Genomic DNA, 17,229 nt, shown 5'->3' on the forward strand with positions numbered 1-17,229 from the left:
GTCCCCAAGTTGCAAACTAAATAGCTTTTGCAGGTTTGTTCTTAAATTGAATTAGTGTGTAAGTCGGAACAGGTACCTTTTAAAAGTACATATAAAGTGTATAACTCATAACTCAAGCCACATACACACACACATTTGGATAGCATAGGAAAGGCTGAATAACATTGCTGTGTTTTGTTTTGCTGCATGTGTCCCTATTCAGAAGATTTCACCTCACTTTCTGTCCCTGTGATAACTGGATTTTGAAAAATGTGGCTTGTTGTAGAAGCAAGGCTTGGTGAGAGCCTCAGTGGAGACACCTTTTCCCCATGATAACACTTTCAGGAGTGAATTTCCCTTCTTAGGGGTAGATTTCACTCACTTCTTGTTGTCTCACCCCCCCCCCCCCATTCTTAACTGTGAGTCATTTGTAAGTCAGATGTTTGTAACTCGGACTACTAACTATACATTAAAATATTTCAGGCAATTGATTGAGTATTTCAGAGGAAACCAACCTGAAGCAACACAAGGCACTCCTTGTACTGAAAATCTCTTCTGTTTAACAAAAATGCAGCCACCTGATTTCATGGTGTTTCATTCAAAATCTTGGTTTTTCTGTCTTCTGCTGCCAAGCAAGGCAAGCTGATGAAAGAAATGCAAATGGTCATACTTCACCATTTGCTAGGGTGCTCAGTTGCATGGTAAAATCTCTTTCTGGGGACATATTTAAACAGAGAGTGAGTGGCCATCTGTCATAAATGCTTGGATTGCGTATTTTTGTATGGCAGGGAGTTGGACTGGATAGCCCTTGGTGTCTTTTCCAACCCTGGTTCCCATGCATGTAATTCTTGGCTTTCAGTGATGGACAAATGAATAGTTAAATGCAAAACTGTTATTTGTCATTTCCATTACCCGTGGCTGAATGGACTACAAAACAATGCCATTGTGTAAAACGAAAGATACAGTCACAGAAGTCTCTTAAATATCTTGATAAAAGATATATATATATATATACACACACACACACACACACACACACACACACATACATACACACACACACACATATACACACATACATCCACACACACACACACACACATATTTTCTTTAGTTAAAGCAGTGGTTCTCAACCTGGGGTCCCCAGATGTTTTTGGCCTTCAACTCCCAGAAATCCTAGCAGCTGGTAAACTGTATGGGATTTCTGGGAGTTGTAGGCCAAAATATCTGGGGACCCCAGATTGAGAACTACTGAGTTAAGGGAAAGGATGCCCAACATCAATTTTTTTCTTTCGGAGGCTTAGTTATAGTTATATGACAATGTACTAATTTGCCTTGCTAACTTTTCTAATAATAGTAATAGTTTGATATGGATAAAAGCAGAACAAGCCTAGCAAGCAAATAGTGCCTTAAATCTGTATTAATGTTGGTAATTCATGTGACTTTGCTGTGACCTAGTGATTAGAGTCATGCTGTTTTTGGTATACAAGAGAATAACATGCAGCCACTATGTACCAAAAGGAAATTTGCATTGCAGGGCTCTAGCACCTCAGATGACTCTGGGAATGTATAATTGTTTGTATGGCAGTAATATCAAAAGGTTGAATCTTTTGAGTAGTTGGAATTGTTGCATCTGTGACTCAGTGTTACAATACTTGTATCTGTCAAGATTACACAGTTTCACAGTGCTCACATTCTGATTTTGTAAAATCAACGTGGCAAAAGTAGATTTACCCAGTACTGAGATTTATCCTCTTTCTTCAAACACATTTTAAGATGTGCTTATTATAAAGTGGGAATTTTGGAACACTTCCCAGCACTAATAACTTCTAAAGCAAGGGCCTCATGGGTGCCTTTACAAAAGTGAGCCAGTGTTATGTGCAGCAACTTCCTCCTGCGGTTTCTGTTGCCTGAGATTTGTCCTTCAATGTAGGTGAAGCAGAAATTTGAAATAGTACTTTTTGAGCCACTGCTCTCGTATTTCTACAAGCCAGCAAGGCCACTCAGATGGACATCTTCCATAAACATTTGGCAAATTGCTGCTAAGTGGCGGTCTCTTTTGACTTAATAGCTGAGAGGTCTAGCCAATGCATATTGTCCTAAATAATTTGAAACTAAAATATCCAAGGAAACTTTGCTTTGCCTGAATCCTCTGATGTTCCAAAGAGGTCCTTCTCCAGGTACTCTGCAAAACAGTAATTCTCAAATTCTAATTCTCCTGGTGTTTTGAACTTCAATGCCTTGAAGGGCCAGATGCTTTGGCCAATGATCAGGGACTCTGGGAACTGAAATCCAAACATCTTAAAAACCAGAGTTTGGGAAAGAAAGTTCTCCTGTTTACAAAGGAGAGAATCTTTGTGTTATAGCATCCAAATTTGATAAGCCTCACTTTTTTGTGTCAGGAGCAACTTGAGAAACTGCAAGTTACTTCTGGTGTGAGAGAATTGGCCATCTGCTAGGATGTTGCCCAAGGGACGTCTGGATGTTTTATCATCCTGTAGGAGGCTTCTCTCATGGGAAGCTGGTGCTAACAGATGGGAGCTCACCCTGCTTCCCAGATTCGAACTGCCGACTTTTTGGTCAGCAGTCCTTTCAGCACAAGGGTTTAACCCATTGCCTCCGTGGGGACTCAACTAATCTCACACTTATAATTTGTTCATAACTAGCTTAAGACCTTCCAGTTTGCCTAAAAATGATAAATAATATCTCTTTCTGTTTTGTTCTTTACTCCGGTGGAGGGAAATCTTTGGACCTCCATATATTTTGGATTGTGATTTACACAATCCCATAGCCAATCATGCTGGATAGAACATTTGCTATTTATCAATGGAAGTATATGGAGGATCAAAAAGGCTTTTATCAAAAACCTTCTTTTTTGCTTAATTAGTTACTAGAGTTTATAGTTACATTAGTTTTATTGATAAAGGTTGGAGAAGAAATATTTTAGAATACAAATTAGGTAGTTTTTAATGGGAGAATAAAGACTAGAGATGCCTAGCAAGCAAGGGAACTTTCATGATTTTACAGCGCTGTGTGTTTCAATATCCTAGAACAAATTACTTCATAAAGTCCTAATTAACTCTAGTCCTTAATTTTAGACTTATGGCAACTATTCAATGGAACAAGCTAGCTTTTAGTAGCACTGATTAATATCTTATGACTACATTCCTTGATATTATTGAGCAATCTCATTTTGCATTAAGGGTAATTTGTTTTCAGAATATAACTGACAAGATGGAGAAAAATGAGCTTTCCAATAAAAAGGATTCAGTTGTATTGATTTAGGCCTCAGTGTATCATATAATCCTCCCTTGGTGACCAGAGGAGTGACTGTATATCTACTACACCATGAATCTATGACATTCTCTTTGTGATGCTGGAGCTTTAGTTGTGTTTGTTTTTATATGCCTTCAAGCTAACTGACTTATGGTGACCTTGTCATAGAAGAGTATTTTTTGAAGGCAAGCTTTATTCACAAGAGGTTGGCTCTTTGTTCCTTCTTAGACAGAGAATAAGACTTGCTGAAGATCACACAGTAGATTACTATGGTTGACTTCAGCTGGTCTCTTGAAATCTGACAAAAAAATGCACTGTGCTGTATTAATTTTTTTTCATGTCAGGAGTGACTTGAGAAACTACAAGTCACTTCTGGTGGGAGAGAATTAGCCATCTCCAAGGACATTGCGCAGGGAATGCCTGGATGTTTTGATGTTTTACCATCCTTGTTGGAGGCTTCTCTAATGTTCCTACATAGGGAGCTGGAGCTGACAGAGGGAGCTCATCTGTGCTTTCCGACCTGTCAGTCTCCAGTCCTGTCGACACAAGGGTTTAACCCATTCCACCACTGGGGGGTCTTGTGTATTAATGGTGCAATGGCCTATAGTGGGATACCTGGTATGCACTATGTTGGTGGCCTTGGTCAAGAAGGGTGATTTATAGATAGGTAATATAAACAAAATAGTGCATTCGCCTAGAGTGAAATACTTATCTGCAGTATGATCACCTTTGCTGACCAAGGCTACTCAGAATAATAAATACAACCAAAGTTACAAAAATAAAATAATGAATTCTAAAAAAATTAAATTGTATAGTGACAACAGTGCATTCGGTATTTTTTTTCATAATGCTGCCTTAAAAAAAAATGACTTATGATTCATCTGCTCTGTAGAATTGATTCATTTTAACACCACTTTAAGCACCATGTCTCAATGCTATGAAATCCAGGGATCTGTAGTTTAGTGAAGCAATAGCACTCTTTGGCAGAGAAGGCTAAAGCCTTCTAAAACTAAAGCTCCCATGATTCCATATCATTTAACCATGGGAGTGGTGTCAAACTGCATTGATTCTGCTATGTAGATGCATTCTTAGAAGCCCCAATTTAAAGAAACATCAATCTTTTCACTTTTGTAGCTTTCTGCTTCTCCACAAAATTACTAGTTTCTTCTCACAAGAGCGGATACCAGAACTGTCTTTAGTGTGAGCTGGACTTATTCATTTTTAGAATAAAAGGTAAAGGTTTCCCCTTGACATTAAGTCTAGTTGTGTCCGGCTCTGGAGAGTGGTGCTCATTTCCATTTCTAAGCCGAAGAGCCAGCGTTGTCTGTTGACACGGCCAGCATAACCACCTTTCCACAGAAGTGGTACCTATTGATTTACTAACATTTGCATGTTTTTGAACTTCTAGGTTGGCAGAAGCTGGGGCTAACAGTGGGAGCTCACCCCACTCCAAGGATTAGAACCAGTAACCTTTTGGTCAGCAAATTCAGCATCTCAGCGGTTTAACCTTCTTGCCACCAGAGGGCCCATATTTATCATAGGTTTATACTTAATACAAAATATTTGTGCGTGCCCATACTCCTGCCACTTATTCTACTTCTATTTTGAAAATGAGTATTTGAGAGCAAAAGAAGTCTCTCAAGCTGTAATTGTGCCATAGTGCCTCAGGGTTCATAACCTCTGGCGAAAATGTTGAAGCAATAGAAACTAAAGGTGGAGTGCATTTTATGTTAAGATTGCAAATTCCATCTTGCATGTATTACTTCAATTTTCTTCACTGTGTTAAAACTTTTAAATTAGGGCGTGTGGGCACATACAAAATCTGTATCCTGCATAAATTGATTGCCATGTATGCTGTTCACTTTCTGAATACTTTGTGGTATGACTCACAAAGAGCACAGTTGTGTTTAATTTTTCCTTTGAACTTTTATCTTTGAGTCTTATCCTATCAAAAAATAAGGTGACTTCTGGAACGTGAAGAAAATGACACATTTGGCTCTGTATTTAAAAATGCAAATGTTTGTGAAGCAGAAAGTGTGCTGCTCAATACTGGAGATAGAAGATGGTTGCTTCCTTAATGTGCTATTTCTGGATTTTTGATAGGCACCATGGCAGCTGCTATGACAAGCATGAGCCTGAATTGAACATAGGTAGAAATCTGGCATAGATAGGATCATTTGGAGTTATTAATTTCATGGACTCGCCCTGCCATGTACATAACACAGAATAGTCCAGTTATTGAACATATATCTTGTATGCAACTGATGAGGTGAGCTGGAATGCACAAAAGCTTATGTGAAATAAAATCTCTAAGATAGGTTCTCCTTTTTTGGCATAGCAGCCTAAGACAACTGATCGCTTAACTTTTTTTGCATTCCTTTCCAAACAAGTCATATACTGCGAAGTAATTTTATTTAATTTGTAAAACTTAGCATTTTGATCCAGCTGGTGTTATCTGCCACTTGTAACATCCTAGTGCTTTCCCAGGACTATCTTGTCTTTTTTGGTCTTACCACCAAAACAAAACTCCATACATCTTGCTGGATATAGGAGTTAAGAGAAATGTTAAACTATAGAGAAACTGACAAAAGGTAAGCAAGAAATCCTTTTTAAACATTAAGTATACAGTGGTCCCTCACTTATTGTAGGCGTTGCGTTCCTGGACCACCCACAATAAGTGAAATTCCGCGATGTAGGGACACCCCCTCACCTTCCCTCCTCGCCGCATGGGGCCTCTTGCCGCTGCTTGGGCCCCGCAACCCCTCCTCAGTCGCGGGGCCCTAGCAGTAGCAAGAGGCCCCATGTGGCGACGAGGAGGAAGAAGAGGAAAGTAAGGAGGCAAGGGGGTGGCTCTTCTTCTCCCCTTGTTCTCCTTACCTCCCTCATCCTCCTGCTCTTCGCCACCTGGGCCTCTTACTGCAATGCTGCATGGGGCCCAAGTGGCAGCAAGAGGCTCCAGGTGGTGAAGAGGAGGAGGATGAGGATGGTAAGGAGGGCAAAATTCTTTTTTTAAAAAAATAAAAAAACCCATGAAACAGTGAGTCTATGATAAGCAGACCGTGAAGGAGCGAGAGACCACTGTATATGCATGTATTTTAGAATGACAGTGTTTCCTCGCTATAATGTGGTCTACTTATTGCGGACTCACTGTGTCCGCAATAAGCCAGGGGGGTGGAGCCATGGGGGGGAGGAGGGGGGAACCAGGAGCTAGGCCATACACTTGTCTCCGCCCACTCGGCAGCGGCTTCATCCTCTTTGCCGAGTCTGCTGCTCGCCGCCTTGGAGGCCGTCAACTTGCCCAAGGGATTTCCAAGGTGGTGAGTAGCAGACTCGGCAAAGAGGACGAAGCTGCTGCTGAGTGGGGATGCTCTGCTGAGTGGGGAGGCTCACTTATTGTAGGTGATCCATTCCAGGACCAACCACAATAAGTGAAAATCCGCGAAGTAAGGATGCTCTGCCCACTCAGCAATTGCCTTGTCCTCTTCACCAAGTCTGCTGCTCACCGCCTCGGAGGCCCCTTGGGCTCCATTGACGGCACTGCCAGGCTGGGCTGAGACCTCAGACCAGGCCTCAGCCCAGCCTAGCAGTGCCATCATTGGTGCCAAAGGGCCTCTGAGGCGGCGAGCAGCAGACTCGGCAAAGAGGACGAGGCCACTGCCGAGTGAGCGGAGCGTCCTTACTTCGCAGATTTTCACTTATCACGGTTCGTCCTGGAATTGATCAGCTGCAATAAGTGAGGGAATACTGTACATGTAATTAGAATAGAGCTATATGTTGGTAAAACAAATCTTTAGTTTGTTATGTTCATGTTGTTTGAGAATGGTTATTAGCATTGTTGCTTTTTTTTGTATCATTTTGATTTTAAAAAATAATTAAAAAGAATGTGAAATACACAAAAATGAAAAATCATACCATTAAGGAAATAAAGGTTAGCTGAAAGGGGTTGGTTATTCAGCATAGCTTGCCCCACAGTGCTAGTAGTCCTCTGTATGGAAACATCTTTAAATCTGAGTCTAATTGTTAGCCTGAACTAGAATATATCAATTAAATTAATGGAACTTACTAGTCAGTATAAGAAATTTGTGGACCTTTAAAAGTTTTTAGATTGCAACTCCCTTTCTTCCTCGCCAGCAACTATACAGTAGGATTCAGCTGTATCACGAAAACTATGTGTTACTCCCAGTTTAACCTTTGCAAATCTGAGTAGCGTTGCAAATGCCATTGAGTTCTGGTCTCTAGCTTCTGGTATGTTTATGCTGTCTGTATAGACATCAGCGAAAGCTTTTTCTTTTTTTGAGCAAAGAAGCATGGATAGAGTAAACCCACTAGGTGGAGCTCTGTTATTTAATATATACCCAGTATGGCACTCTGTCCAAACAAGTAAACATCTGTGTGATAAGACTTTTGTGAAAAATCTACTTTCAGCAGATTCTTTCTAGGTCCTCATGAGTTGTGGCTACCTTCTTCAAAATGTAGCTAGAAATGGGGAATTTGTAAATATACGAATGTATTGCTTGTTTTTCTGTCTGGAGGATACAATAATTCAATAGATCTGCATATTTAGGAAAGTCTTAGGATGTATTTTATAGTTTTTCTGATGGAGGTGAACCTGACATTTGGGTATATTCAATAGGAAACTGCAGAACATGGAATTGCCATCGTGCATTTCTTCTTTTCTGAAAATAAGCGGCTATTTGTGGATTGTGTATTTCCCCCTGCTTTTGATCCACATACTGGTTGTAACACTTGTTTGTATTCAGGTGATTTTTAAAGTAGTTCATTTTCATGTTTGTACCCAGAGAACTGAAAACTATTTACACTATTGTGCCAAAATTATTGTGTTTGTGGTTCTATGGCCAAAGCTGGGATATCCTTCAGGGATTCCCAAAGGCACACAACACGATGGCCAGGCAAGGGTGAGGTCTCTTTGTTTTGTCAACAAATATCACTTGACCTCATATTTCATATGTATAAGCCCAGGCATTGGATGTAAAGACTACCCCCCCCCCCCGAAAAAAGGCCTTTAAAAAGTATGGAAGCAATGGTTAAATTGGCACAGATAAAAATATTTTGAAGGGCTCATTAGAGAATAGCGGCACATTCTGAAAAGGTTTTTCAGATGTATCTTTGCTTCAGTTATCAATGTTATGTGTACAGTTTTTGTGTGTCAGAAGAGACTTGAGAAACTGCAAGTCACTTCTGGTGTAAGAAAACTAGCTGTCTGCAAGGACATTGCCCAGGGGACACTCGGATGTTTTACCATCCTGTGGGAGGCTTCTCTCATGTTCCCACATGAGAAGCTAGAACTGACAGAAGGGAGCTCCCTCTGCTCCGCCAATTTGAACCATGGATCTTTTGGTCAGCAGTCCTGCTGGCACAAGGGTTTAACCTATTGCGCCACCAGAGGCTCCAGTGTATACAGTGTGATGGTCATATCCTGTGGGACACATTCCTGAATTTACCATGGAAATATGAAACAAGATAAAAGAGAGTCTTTTTGAAATGAAAGGCTTCTAGCTGATGCGTAATCATACTGGAGAACCTAGAAAGTGATAGAGACCTGCAAACCTGTAAGTGAAGTAAATGGAGTTGTAGGTTCTGCTCCCACAGATATTGAGGTTGTACTGTAGAGGTTATGGTGGAGGAAGGAAGCGCTGGTCTATGATAGGGCATGTGCTCTTCCGGTTTTACTTAAAACACAATTTTGCATATATTTACATAGGAGCAATATTTTTGTCAGTGCTTTACTGACATAATCATTTTCTTTAAGTGTAGAGACTCGTCAACGGCTTGAAAACAACATTTCAGAATCAAACTTTGTAGCTCTTTGTAGAAGATAATCCTCTACTACATAAAATCCTCTTAAATTTTTATCTAAATATACACTATAGTATAGGTCGCTCTCCCATCTCTGCTTCTCTCTTCTCTTCTTTAGTTCCTAAAATTGGAAAAGAGACATCAATGGTATAAACTTTACATAAGAGGGTTGTTTGTAGATTAATGCCAGATGAACACTCAGGTTTTCCTGGATGCGCACAATATCTTTATTTCTTTGTACTACAGACTAAATGCTTATACTACTGCCTTTTTGAATGTCAGTCCTATGAAAGGCAGAAATCATCTTTCACATGCAATAGACCTCATGATACAGCCTATGAAAATTGTTAACTGATTCAGCTAAGTAACACCTTGTTTTCACTTGTACTGCTGTATGCTATGAAAGTGAATAGTAAACCTCCTAAATGTAGAGAACACGAGGAAATGGGACAACGATGAGCGATTTATGACCCTTCAGATAGGATTGGAACCACTAGAGTCTAGACAGTATAGACCAGGCATGGGAAAACTTGAGTCCTCCAGGTGCTTTGGTCTTCAACTCCCACTATTCCAAATAGCCTACTGGTGTAAGGAATTGTGGGAGTTGAAGTCCAAGACATCTGGAAGGCCCAAGGTTGCCCATGCCTGGTATAGACAGTGCTGAAGTATGATGGGAATTGAAGTTCAATTCTCAAGAGCCATATATTGAGAAGGTTTCATTGCATTGAGTGAAGGACCTTTAAAGCTGAGTGTTACATTTCATATGAGAAGAGGTGCCCAAGTACCTGCTTACAGTTAGCTGGGATGTATTGTCGAAGGCTTTCATGGCCGGAATCACTCAGTTCTTGTGGGTTTTTTCGGGCTATATGGCCATGTTCTAGAGGCATTTCTCCTGACGTTTCGCCTGCATCTATGGCAGGCATCCTCAGAGGGTGAGGCACCCTCTGAGGATGCCTGCCATAGATGCAGGCGAAACGTCAGGAGAAATGCCTCTAGAACATGGCCATATAGTTAGCTGGGATGTCAGGTTAACAGAAGAAAGTCCTGTAAAAGAATATTTATATCATTCCCAAGAATGATTCAATTGTTTGTGATCCTATATAGTATGGTATAAAGTTGCTTCTTCTCATTTTTGTGTTTATGTGCATGTATGCACCTTCAAATCATTGGTCAACCTATGGATATCCCATGTATTCCACAGGGTTTGCATAGGCAAGGAATACGTAGATGTGATTTTTCCCATTCCTTCCTCTAAAATACCATATTTACTCGAGTCTTCAACACTCATCTGTTTTGGTTAAATTACATTGCCAAAATTGAGATGTTATTTGATTTGGTGGCATGTTAGAATTGGGCACATAACTCCACCTGCATAAAAAGGCCCAGAGATTGGGAGGAAGGGAGGGGGTGTGTGCAAAGAGGCTGTTCCAAGTGGTGGAAACAACTTCAGGACTCTGTGGTACTCAGAAAAGGAGGAGGAACACCTAGCTGATGACCCAATAATTCCTGCTGCTTAGCTGTGGATTCTACCTCCTGGGTAGCCCTCATTGTCTTTGCCTGCCCCCCCCCCACTCAATTCCATGTGGCTCCCAACAAGCCTCATTCACAAGCCCTTCAAAACATTCCCCCAAGTTTTCAAGGCCTCGTACATGAGGGAAGTTGGGAATTGTTCAAGGTTGGTAAGTTTGCCAGCCTTGGCCTGATAAAAGGCTGTGGCTTCCCAAATGGCCTCAATCATGCTGCCTACTTGACATGCTGTGACTAAGCTTTTGGGCACATTACATTTGAGGGCAAATCTGTTTTTTCTGTAATGTGCAAAATTGGGGTTTGCGTCACATTCAGTGGTGTATTATACTTGAGTAAATACAGGTATTGCCTACATCAGCTGGTATTCATTGGCAGTTTTCCATCCAAGTACCAACCAGGACTGGTTCTACTTAGCTTCCAAAATCAGATGGGACCTTGTGCCTTTAAGGTATACATTATTGAGAAATAGCTAAACTTTTTTCAATTACAACATATAATTAGAAAACTCTAAAGCAAACATGAGAAACAGTTTACAGCTTAAAGCATGATATATTTTTCTCCAACAATGATTATGAAGACAGAATATTTTGCTGCATTCATGTCATTGCAAGTGATATAGCAACCTTCTCCATATAGAGGCATTGGGTGGGTGAGTGGGGGAGGTTTCTACTTCACATTATATTTATTGACTCCTCTCTATAGTTCATCATGTGTTTAAGTGACTACTTGGTATTTCTCCCCAGACAATTATTATAGGTGATTAGCAGTGGAACCATGTTTTCAACTGATAAAACTGCAATCTAATTACTTGATAGCCAGCATGGAAGAAGCTTGGTAATGCTTGTCTGAGACTGAACAAGCCACTTTACATTGCAATGTATTTGCATTAACTCCACTATAATTGGCTCAAGTTCCTTGGGCACAAGCAATCCACTTTGCCATCTGATCAACATCTTTGTAATAAATTCAAAGCTTCTGGCCTGATATTAACAAGAAAATGGATGGATTCCCTGACAGTACTGTAGGTATCTGGTTCCACATAGGCAGTTTGGAACCTCCTACAAATGCAAAAGAAGAAAAAAGCAGACCATCACATCCCATGTTATACAATGTTTCAGCATGTCCATATTCATCTCACTGCCATTTTGTGTGTAAATGTGACAATCTGTGGCATTTAAAAATTTTCTGGAATCTTTGGTTGTGGAGACTTCATTGTCTATTTGTAGAAAAAGAATCTGTGAGTGTAGAGCAGTGGTTCCCAACGTTTGGTCCTCCAGGTGTTTTGGATTTCAACTCCCAGAAATCCCAGTCAGCTTAAATGCTGTTAGGAATTGTGGAAGCTGAAGTCCAAAACACCTGGAAGACCAAAAGTTGGGAACCATGGGTGTAGAGGAACACAGTGCTTTTCTGTCTTCTCCAGCCCGATATTCCGATGCTGTGGAACTTGTGATTCTCCAGATGTTGCTGAACTCTCCTTGTTGTCACTAGTCTGGTTAGGGGTGAACATCTGAGAAGCATAGATTATCAAAATCAGGAGGCCTGGGGGTTCTTTACTGATACTTTTGGGTTGGGTTGGGAATGTGTGCTCTAATCTTGGTTCTAGGAAAGCCAGATGCTGTTTGCAAAGCCTGAAAAACTAGCAGCTGATGAGCTGCACATGAGATTCCATTTCTGTAGTTATAGGAGGCTGCTGAAACTTACTCTGCTTTCAAAGACCACTGAACTGGGTCTGTTTATTCTAGATTTGAAAAGAATGTAAATTCTTGTCTCAACTGGACTTCTTGATACATGAATATATACTTAAGTTCAAGTCGATTATTGTAAGTGGATTTGTTCTTTTTCGAGTGTCCAAATTAAAATGAGATTTGTGAACTTGATTACCTCCCCCAGGCGCACAACTCAAAACTTTGTTATGATCCAAAATGGCGAATGTGTCTTGCTTCAGAGTTCTGCTCTGTCATTCTGTTTTACTCCGATTAGTGCAGCTAATGTCTGCCTGCCATGCCGTACTCACATGTTTCTTGACCCTTTCCTTTCTACTGTCTGTTAAGTGTGGAGACAGGGCCACATGCTTAGTTTCTTCTCTAAGCATTGATGCTTATTTCCTTCTTCCTGTTTCCTTCTTACTGACCTATTAATGGAACAAACTGTAATTCCTTCATGTTTACTTCTGTTCTACTTCCCTGACTAATAGGGAGCCACATGCTCTCTAGTGCTCACTGTATCAGAACTGGATGAGGTTAATAAAGCACACGTGTAAGCAGCTTCATGTAATTAGAGGTTAGGGTTTTGTCTCACACAAAATTGTGGAATCCACAATGGTGTGAATAGGAAAAGGAAAGAGATTGTTGTAGTCTGACCAAGCAAAATTGCACACGTTTTAAGAAGCAACCCAAACGTTCTCCCATGTTTTTATACAGACACTGGGGAAACTGTTACAGCACTTTCCTGATAATATGCAGCAATAAACACTTGCTTCTATTTTGTGTGAAACAGTTATAACTGTGCCGAGAGACAGAGATGGAAAACTACATTTTGGAGAGGAAAAATCTGTTCCATTAATCAGGCATAAAGTCCTACACAGATGGCTTATAGGATAGATTACGGCTAGTAATCCTTTTGTGTCCTAGAAGATTAAGGATATCCTGATGCAACTGCTGTCAGCTGACACTTTAAAAAATGACGGGGAACTCTTGGTATAATCCTGCAAATGTTGACGCTTTCCTAGATGCTTGGCATTCAGTGTGTTACACATGCCTTGTGATGCAGAGATCTCTCGTTATATGGAGAAGACATGAACCTGACCGTGCATTTCATGAACGACTGCAGTGAATGAGTATCTCAGCAGGCATTTTATTAAATTGGTATCTCGAAATCCTTACCCTCAGACCTCTGGTATTCTTGAGTGGAAATAATGGCACAATGTGAGTGCCTAGCATTTTAAAACTGATGGATTGCATTTAGCAAGTTAAATGTGCTGTGCAAAGGATGAGTGCTTCACTGGCTGCAGGACAGCTATGAGTGGTCATGCATTCTGAGATTTCTGTGGCAGACTGGCTAGATACGGACCTATATGAGGATTACAAATCTCCATTTAATTTTGATTCTGGAGTCAATAGGAGCTATCTGTACCTGTTCCCCAGCATGACTTTCTCTCCACCTGATTCTCCAGTACTGAAGAATTCTGGTAATGCTCTTAATTTGTTTCCATGTCTATTGTTTGCTTTTTGGAAACTAGTTTATAATATGTTTTTATATGTACACTTTTTAAAGAAAAGTAATCATGTAAGGGTAGGTTATGGTTCACATTGATATATGAAAACTAGCTTCAGATGTGAAGCAATTTGCGCAGGAACTGAAGCAGTCAAAATGGGGCACTTAAAGGATATGACATATTCTGCACTGAAGATATAATTGAAGAGGAAATAGAACAACAATTGTCTCCAAAGAAGTAACTGAAACTTATGTATTTTATTATAGTTAAATGCATAAATAATTATATCTCTTTTGATTTGTTACAGAACGTCTGTACACATGCTCTTGGAAACAGTGCCATTCAGTTGTTTTATTGAATGCATGAGTGCGCACACATATAGCAAGTGCATAACACTGATTTTAAATAGCATTTGGAAGCCAGAAGGTTGCCTACCACAAAGTTGAAAACTATGTAATAAAATGAACACAGGTGGATATATAACAAAGCACCAGATGCTTTGCTGTCCACCTTGTTGATATCAATTGGGATGAGAGGGTTTCAATATTTGCTGACTTTTATAGAATTTACAGGATCTAAATCATGAAAATCAAAGGCAGGTGATATTGTCTTCTAAATTCAGGCCATATTGAGCAGGTAGATCCAGAGGTTTTCTCGTTTTTCATGCATGGTTAGATTATGGAGCTTTCCTGCTGAAAACATGGCCTTGTTGGAAGGGTTGTATCCTTCCAGAATTAAAACATGTGGTTGATGGTCCCTGCCCCCAACATATTGTATGTTGTAACTTTCAGTACTGCCAGTACTCATATATGACAGTTTTTTGTTTGTTTTTTTTTGTCATGTCAGGAGCCACCTGAGAAACTGGAATATATGACAGTGATAACATTACAGCCCCTAGTTTGTTTGATGTAGTAGGTTTTTACCAGTATATATAGTGTTCTGAATGCACAAGCTTTTTTAAATTCTTAAAATTAAAAGACAGGAAATATGATAAGAGGTGTCAAGAGACTGTTATTCAGAAAACGTGAATTAAAATCCTTGGCCATTCATAACCATGTAGTGTATATAGTTCTACTGGATCATAATTCAGGACTTGCTCAAATTTGTTTATAATTTCTGATGTTCATATCTTAGAATAAAATACTATTTCCAAGAGTTCATGAACAGTTCAGTCTAACCTGCTTTTGTTTTGGAATCCTGGTAGCCAACATATTTAAACTGTAGCATTAAGTAGCAGCTAAGCTTTAGCTGTGAACCTTTTGCTTCAGGTTTTGACTTTCACTTTTGCCATGAGCTGAGTAGCTAACCTTGGGTATCCCTCTGCTTTTCCTTTCATCATGTCTACCTTCCAGTCTGCAACATGGGAGTAATAATTTCCCTTTACATGGATTGTTTTAATGATCGCAACAAGATACTGTGAATTGTGGTTTCTACACAGTATAGAAATAGGAATATTGGATAACTTTATTTGATACACATTTTAAGTAAATGTAAGTAAATTGATCTGCCCAACTTGGAACATGTGCGTTCCAGAGCATCGTCATTCATATCCTCTGTTTCTCTGAATGTTTGGACATAGTTCTAGGTTCAGATTGTGTACAAAATCTAAACATTTGAGGAAAAGAAATATGCATAAAATATGTTAAAGAAAATGGCATGCAAATGTAAATGCAATATTTCAATCACAAGAAGGTATTGCAATTCCAGACATACTGTTGCTGATTATCAGTTTTCAGTTTGACTTTTCTACTGGGCAATGTGCCTATTATTGCTGTGGTAACTTTATAGATGATTTTTACTAGATACTGGATGAAGACAAGATTTTCTTCTTTTCTAAGGATGCTTAAGTGGGTTCCAGGATTATAAATCAATTATCATTGCTGTGATATTCTGCAGGCCAGCTAGGAGAGCTTTGAAGTATCTGTGGATGTCATATACTGACATTGGTTTTAAGTGAATCAGTGGCAGGATTCAAATATGTTTGGCTATAGAAACCAACCATATTTGAACCCTGCCATATTTGAAGCCTTTTTTGTGGAAGGCTTCTGGTACCTAAAACATTGCAAATCATGTGAGCTAGTGCAGTGGTTCCCAACCTGTGGGTCCCCAGATGTTTTGGACTTCAACTCTCTGAAATCCTAAAAACTGGTAAACTGGCCGGGATTTCTGGGAGTTGTAGGCCAAACCACCTGGGGATCCACAGGTTGAGAACCACTGAGCTAGTGGAACCTCTTATGCATCTGTAGTTTTTTAAACATATAATTGTAAAGTCTCAAAGTGTGTTTTACTCTTGTAAAGTGCTGGAGTTGATCATGTATGCAATAACAAATGCTCTAAACTGGATTGCCCAACCCTAGCAAAAATTCTAGAGTCCTATTTTCATACAAGTAGTCTGCCCTACTGTGTTAAAAACCCTGTAGTTTAAATCTTAAAAGAACTTTACTGGGTTCCGGTTTGTTATTGAACTCAATTCAAAGTGCTGGTTTTGACTTAGAAAGTCCTAAGTATCTTATAGGAGGAAAAACCACTTCCTCCTATATGAATGTGCCTACAATTGGAGATCCTCATCAGAAGCTTTGTTGTGTGTCCCAACATCCTGTAAAGCTGGGTTGATGTGTAAATCTGATAGGGCTCTTTCAGTTGCAGCACCCTGGAAGAAAAGGCCGACTGCATCTCTTCTGAGCTTCCAGCAGGTGGAAATGTAGGTGCTGTTCCACATAGTTTTTGGTTCCTGAAATTTTTCTGACTGTTTTTTCTTCCAGGTTTTAGAATATTTTAATAAATGTTTTCAGTTTATTTAAAATGTTTTTTTTCTGTATGTATTGTATTTTTTAAATATTTAATCCATTCTACATTGCTTTTAAAATATTTTATCCATTCTACATTGCTTCAGGGAACCTAGCAGTCTAACGTTTTATTAATTTAAGAATAATAATAAATCTTACGGTATTGTATTAAATAATTCAATCCCAATTGCAAATTCAAATTGTTTTTCAAAGGTTTGCTGAAGAATGAAGCTATTCCAGAAGTTGGAGAAGATGCTGCGGCTACAGTGAATGTTCCAGAAGCCTTATCAGAAGAAGAACAGGAAGAGCTAAGAAGAGAGCTTACTAAGGTAGGCTACAGTTTGAAATGGGCATGTTTTCTGTGTGTATCAGAGGGTCTCTGTATTGTGGCCCCACATCATAAGTGTATTTTTGGGCACAGTAGATGTTGCCTTGTCCTGTTTATATCTAGCCAAACAGTAAGCTGTCTCCACAATACCCCAAATATGGTTTCCACTACAAGCCTTCTCTTCAAGTCAAAAGAATTGCTGTATTTGAGGGTGCATGGGGGAATAACTGGTTTCATAGCCAAGACTCTATTTCTCTATAATGTAGTTATGCAGTGAATGGAGGAGATGGTAGTGGCACGGA

General features: G+C 39.7%; 1 protein-coding gene across 4 annotated transcripts in view; it reads left to right on the forward strand.

Moving 5' to 3' along the window:
* TPD52 (tumor protein D52) overlaps positions 1 to 17,229 on the forward strand; it is a 77,670-nt gene that overhangs the window by 12,876 nt on the left and 47,565 nt on the right. The window contains exons 1-2 of one of the 4 annotated variants that reach the window (XM_060775527.2): positions 13,271 to 13,786; positions 16,813 to 16,928. In XM_060775527.2, the coding sequence (XP_060631510.1) occupies positions 13,627 to 13,786; positions 16,813 to 16,928 (276 nt within the window). In that variant the 5' untranslated portion in view covers positions 13,271 to 13,626. Of the gene's footprint in view, positions 1 to 13,270; positions 13,787 to 16,812; positions 16,929 to 17,229 lie in introns of those variants that run through there. The other 3 variants (XM_060775524.2, XM_060775525.2, XM_060775526.2) reach the window with 3 other exon arrangements.

The sequence above is a fragment of the Anolis sagrei genome, chromosome 4 (assembly GCF_037176765.1).
Source record: "Anolis sagrei isolate rAnoSag1 chromosome 4, rAnoSag1.mat, whole genome shotgun sequence".
NCBI classification, from domain to species: Eukaryota; Metazoa; Chordata; class Lepidosauria; order Squamata; family Dactyloidae; genus Anolis; species Anolis sagrei.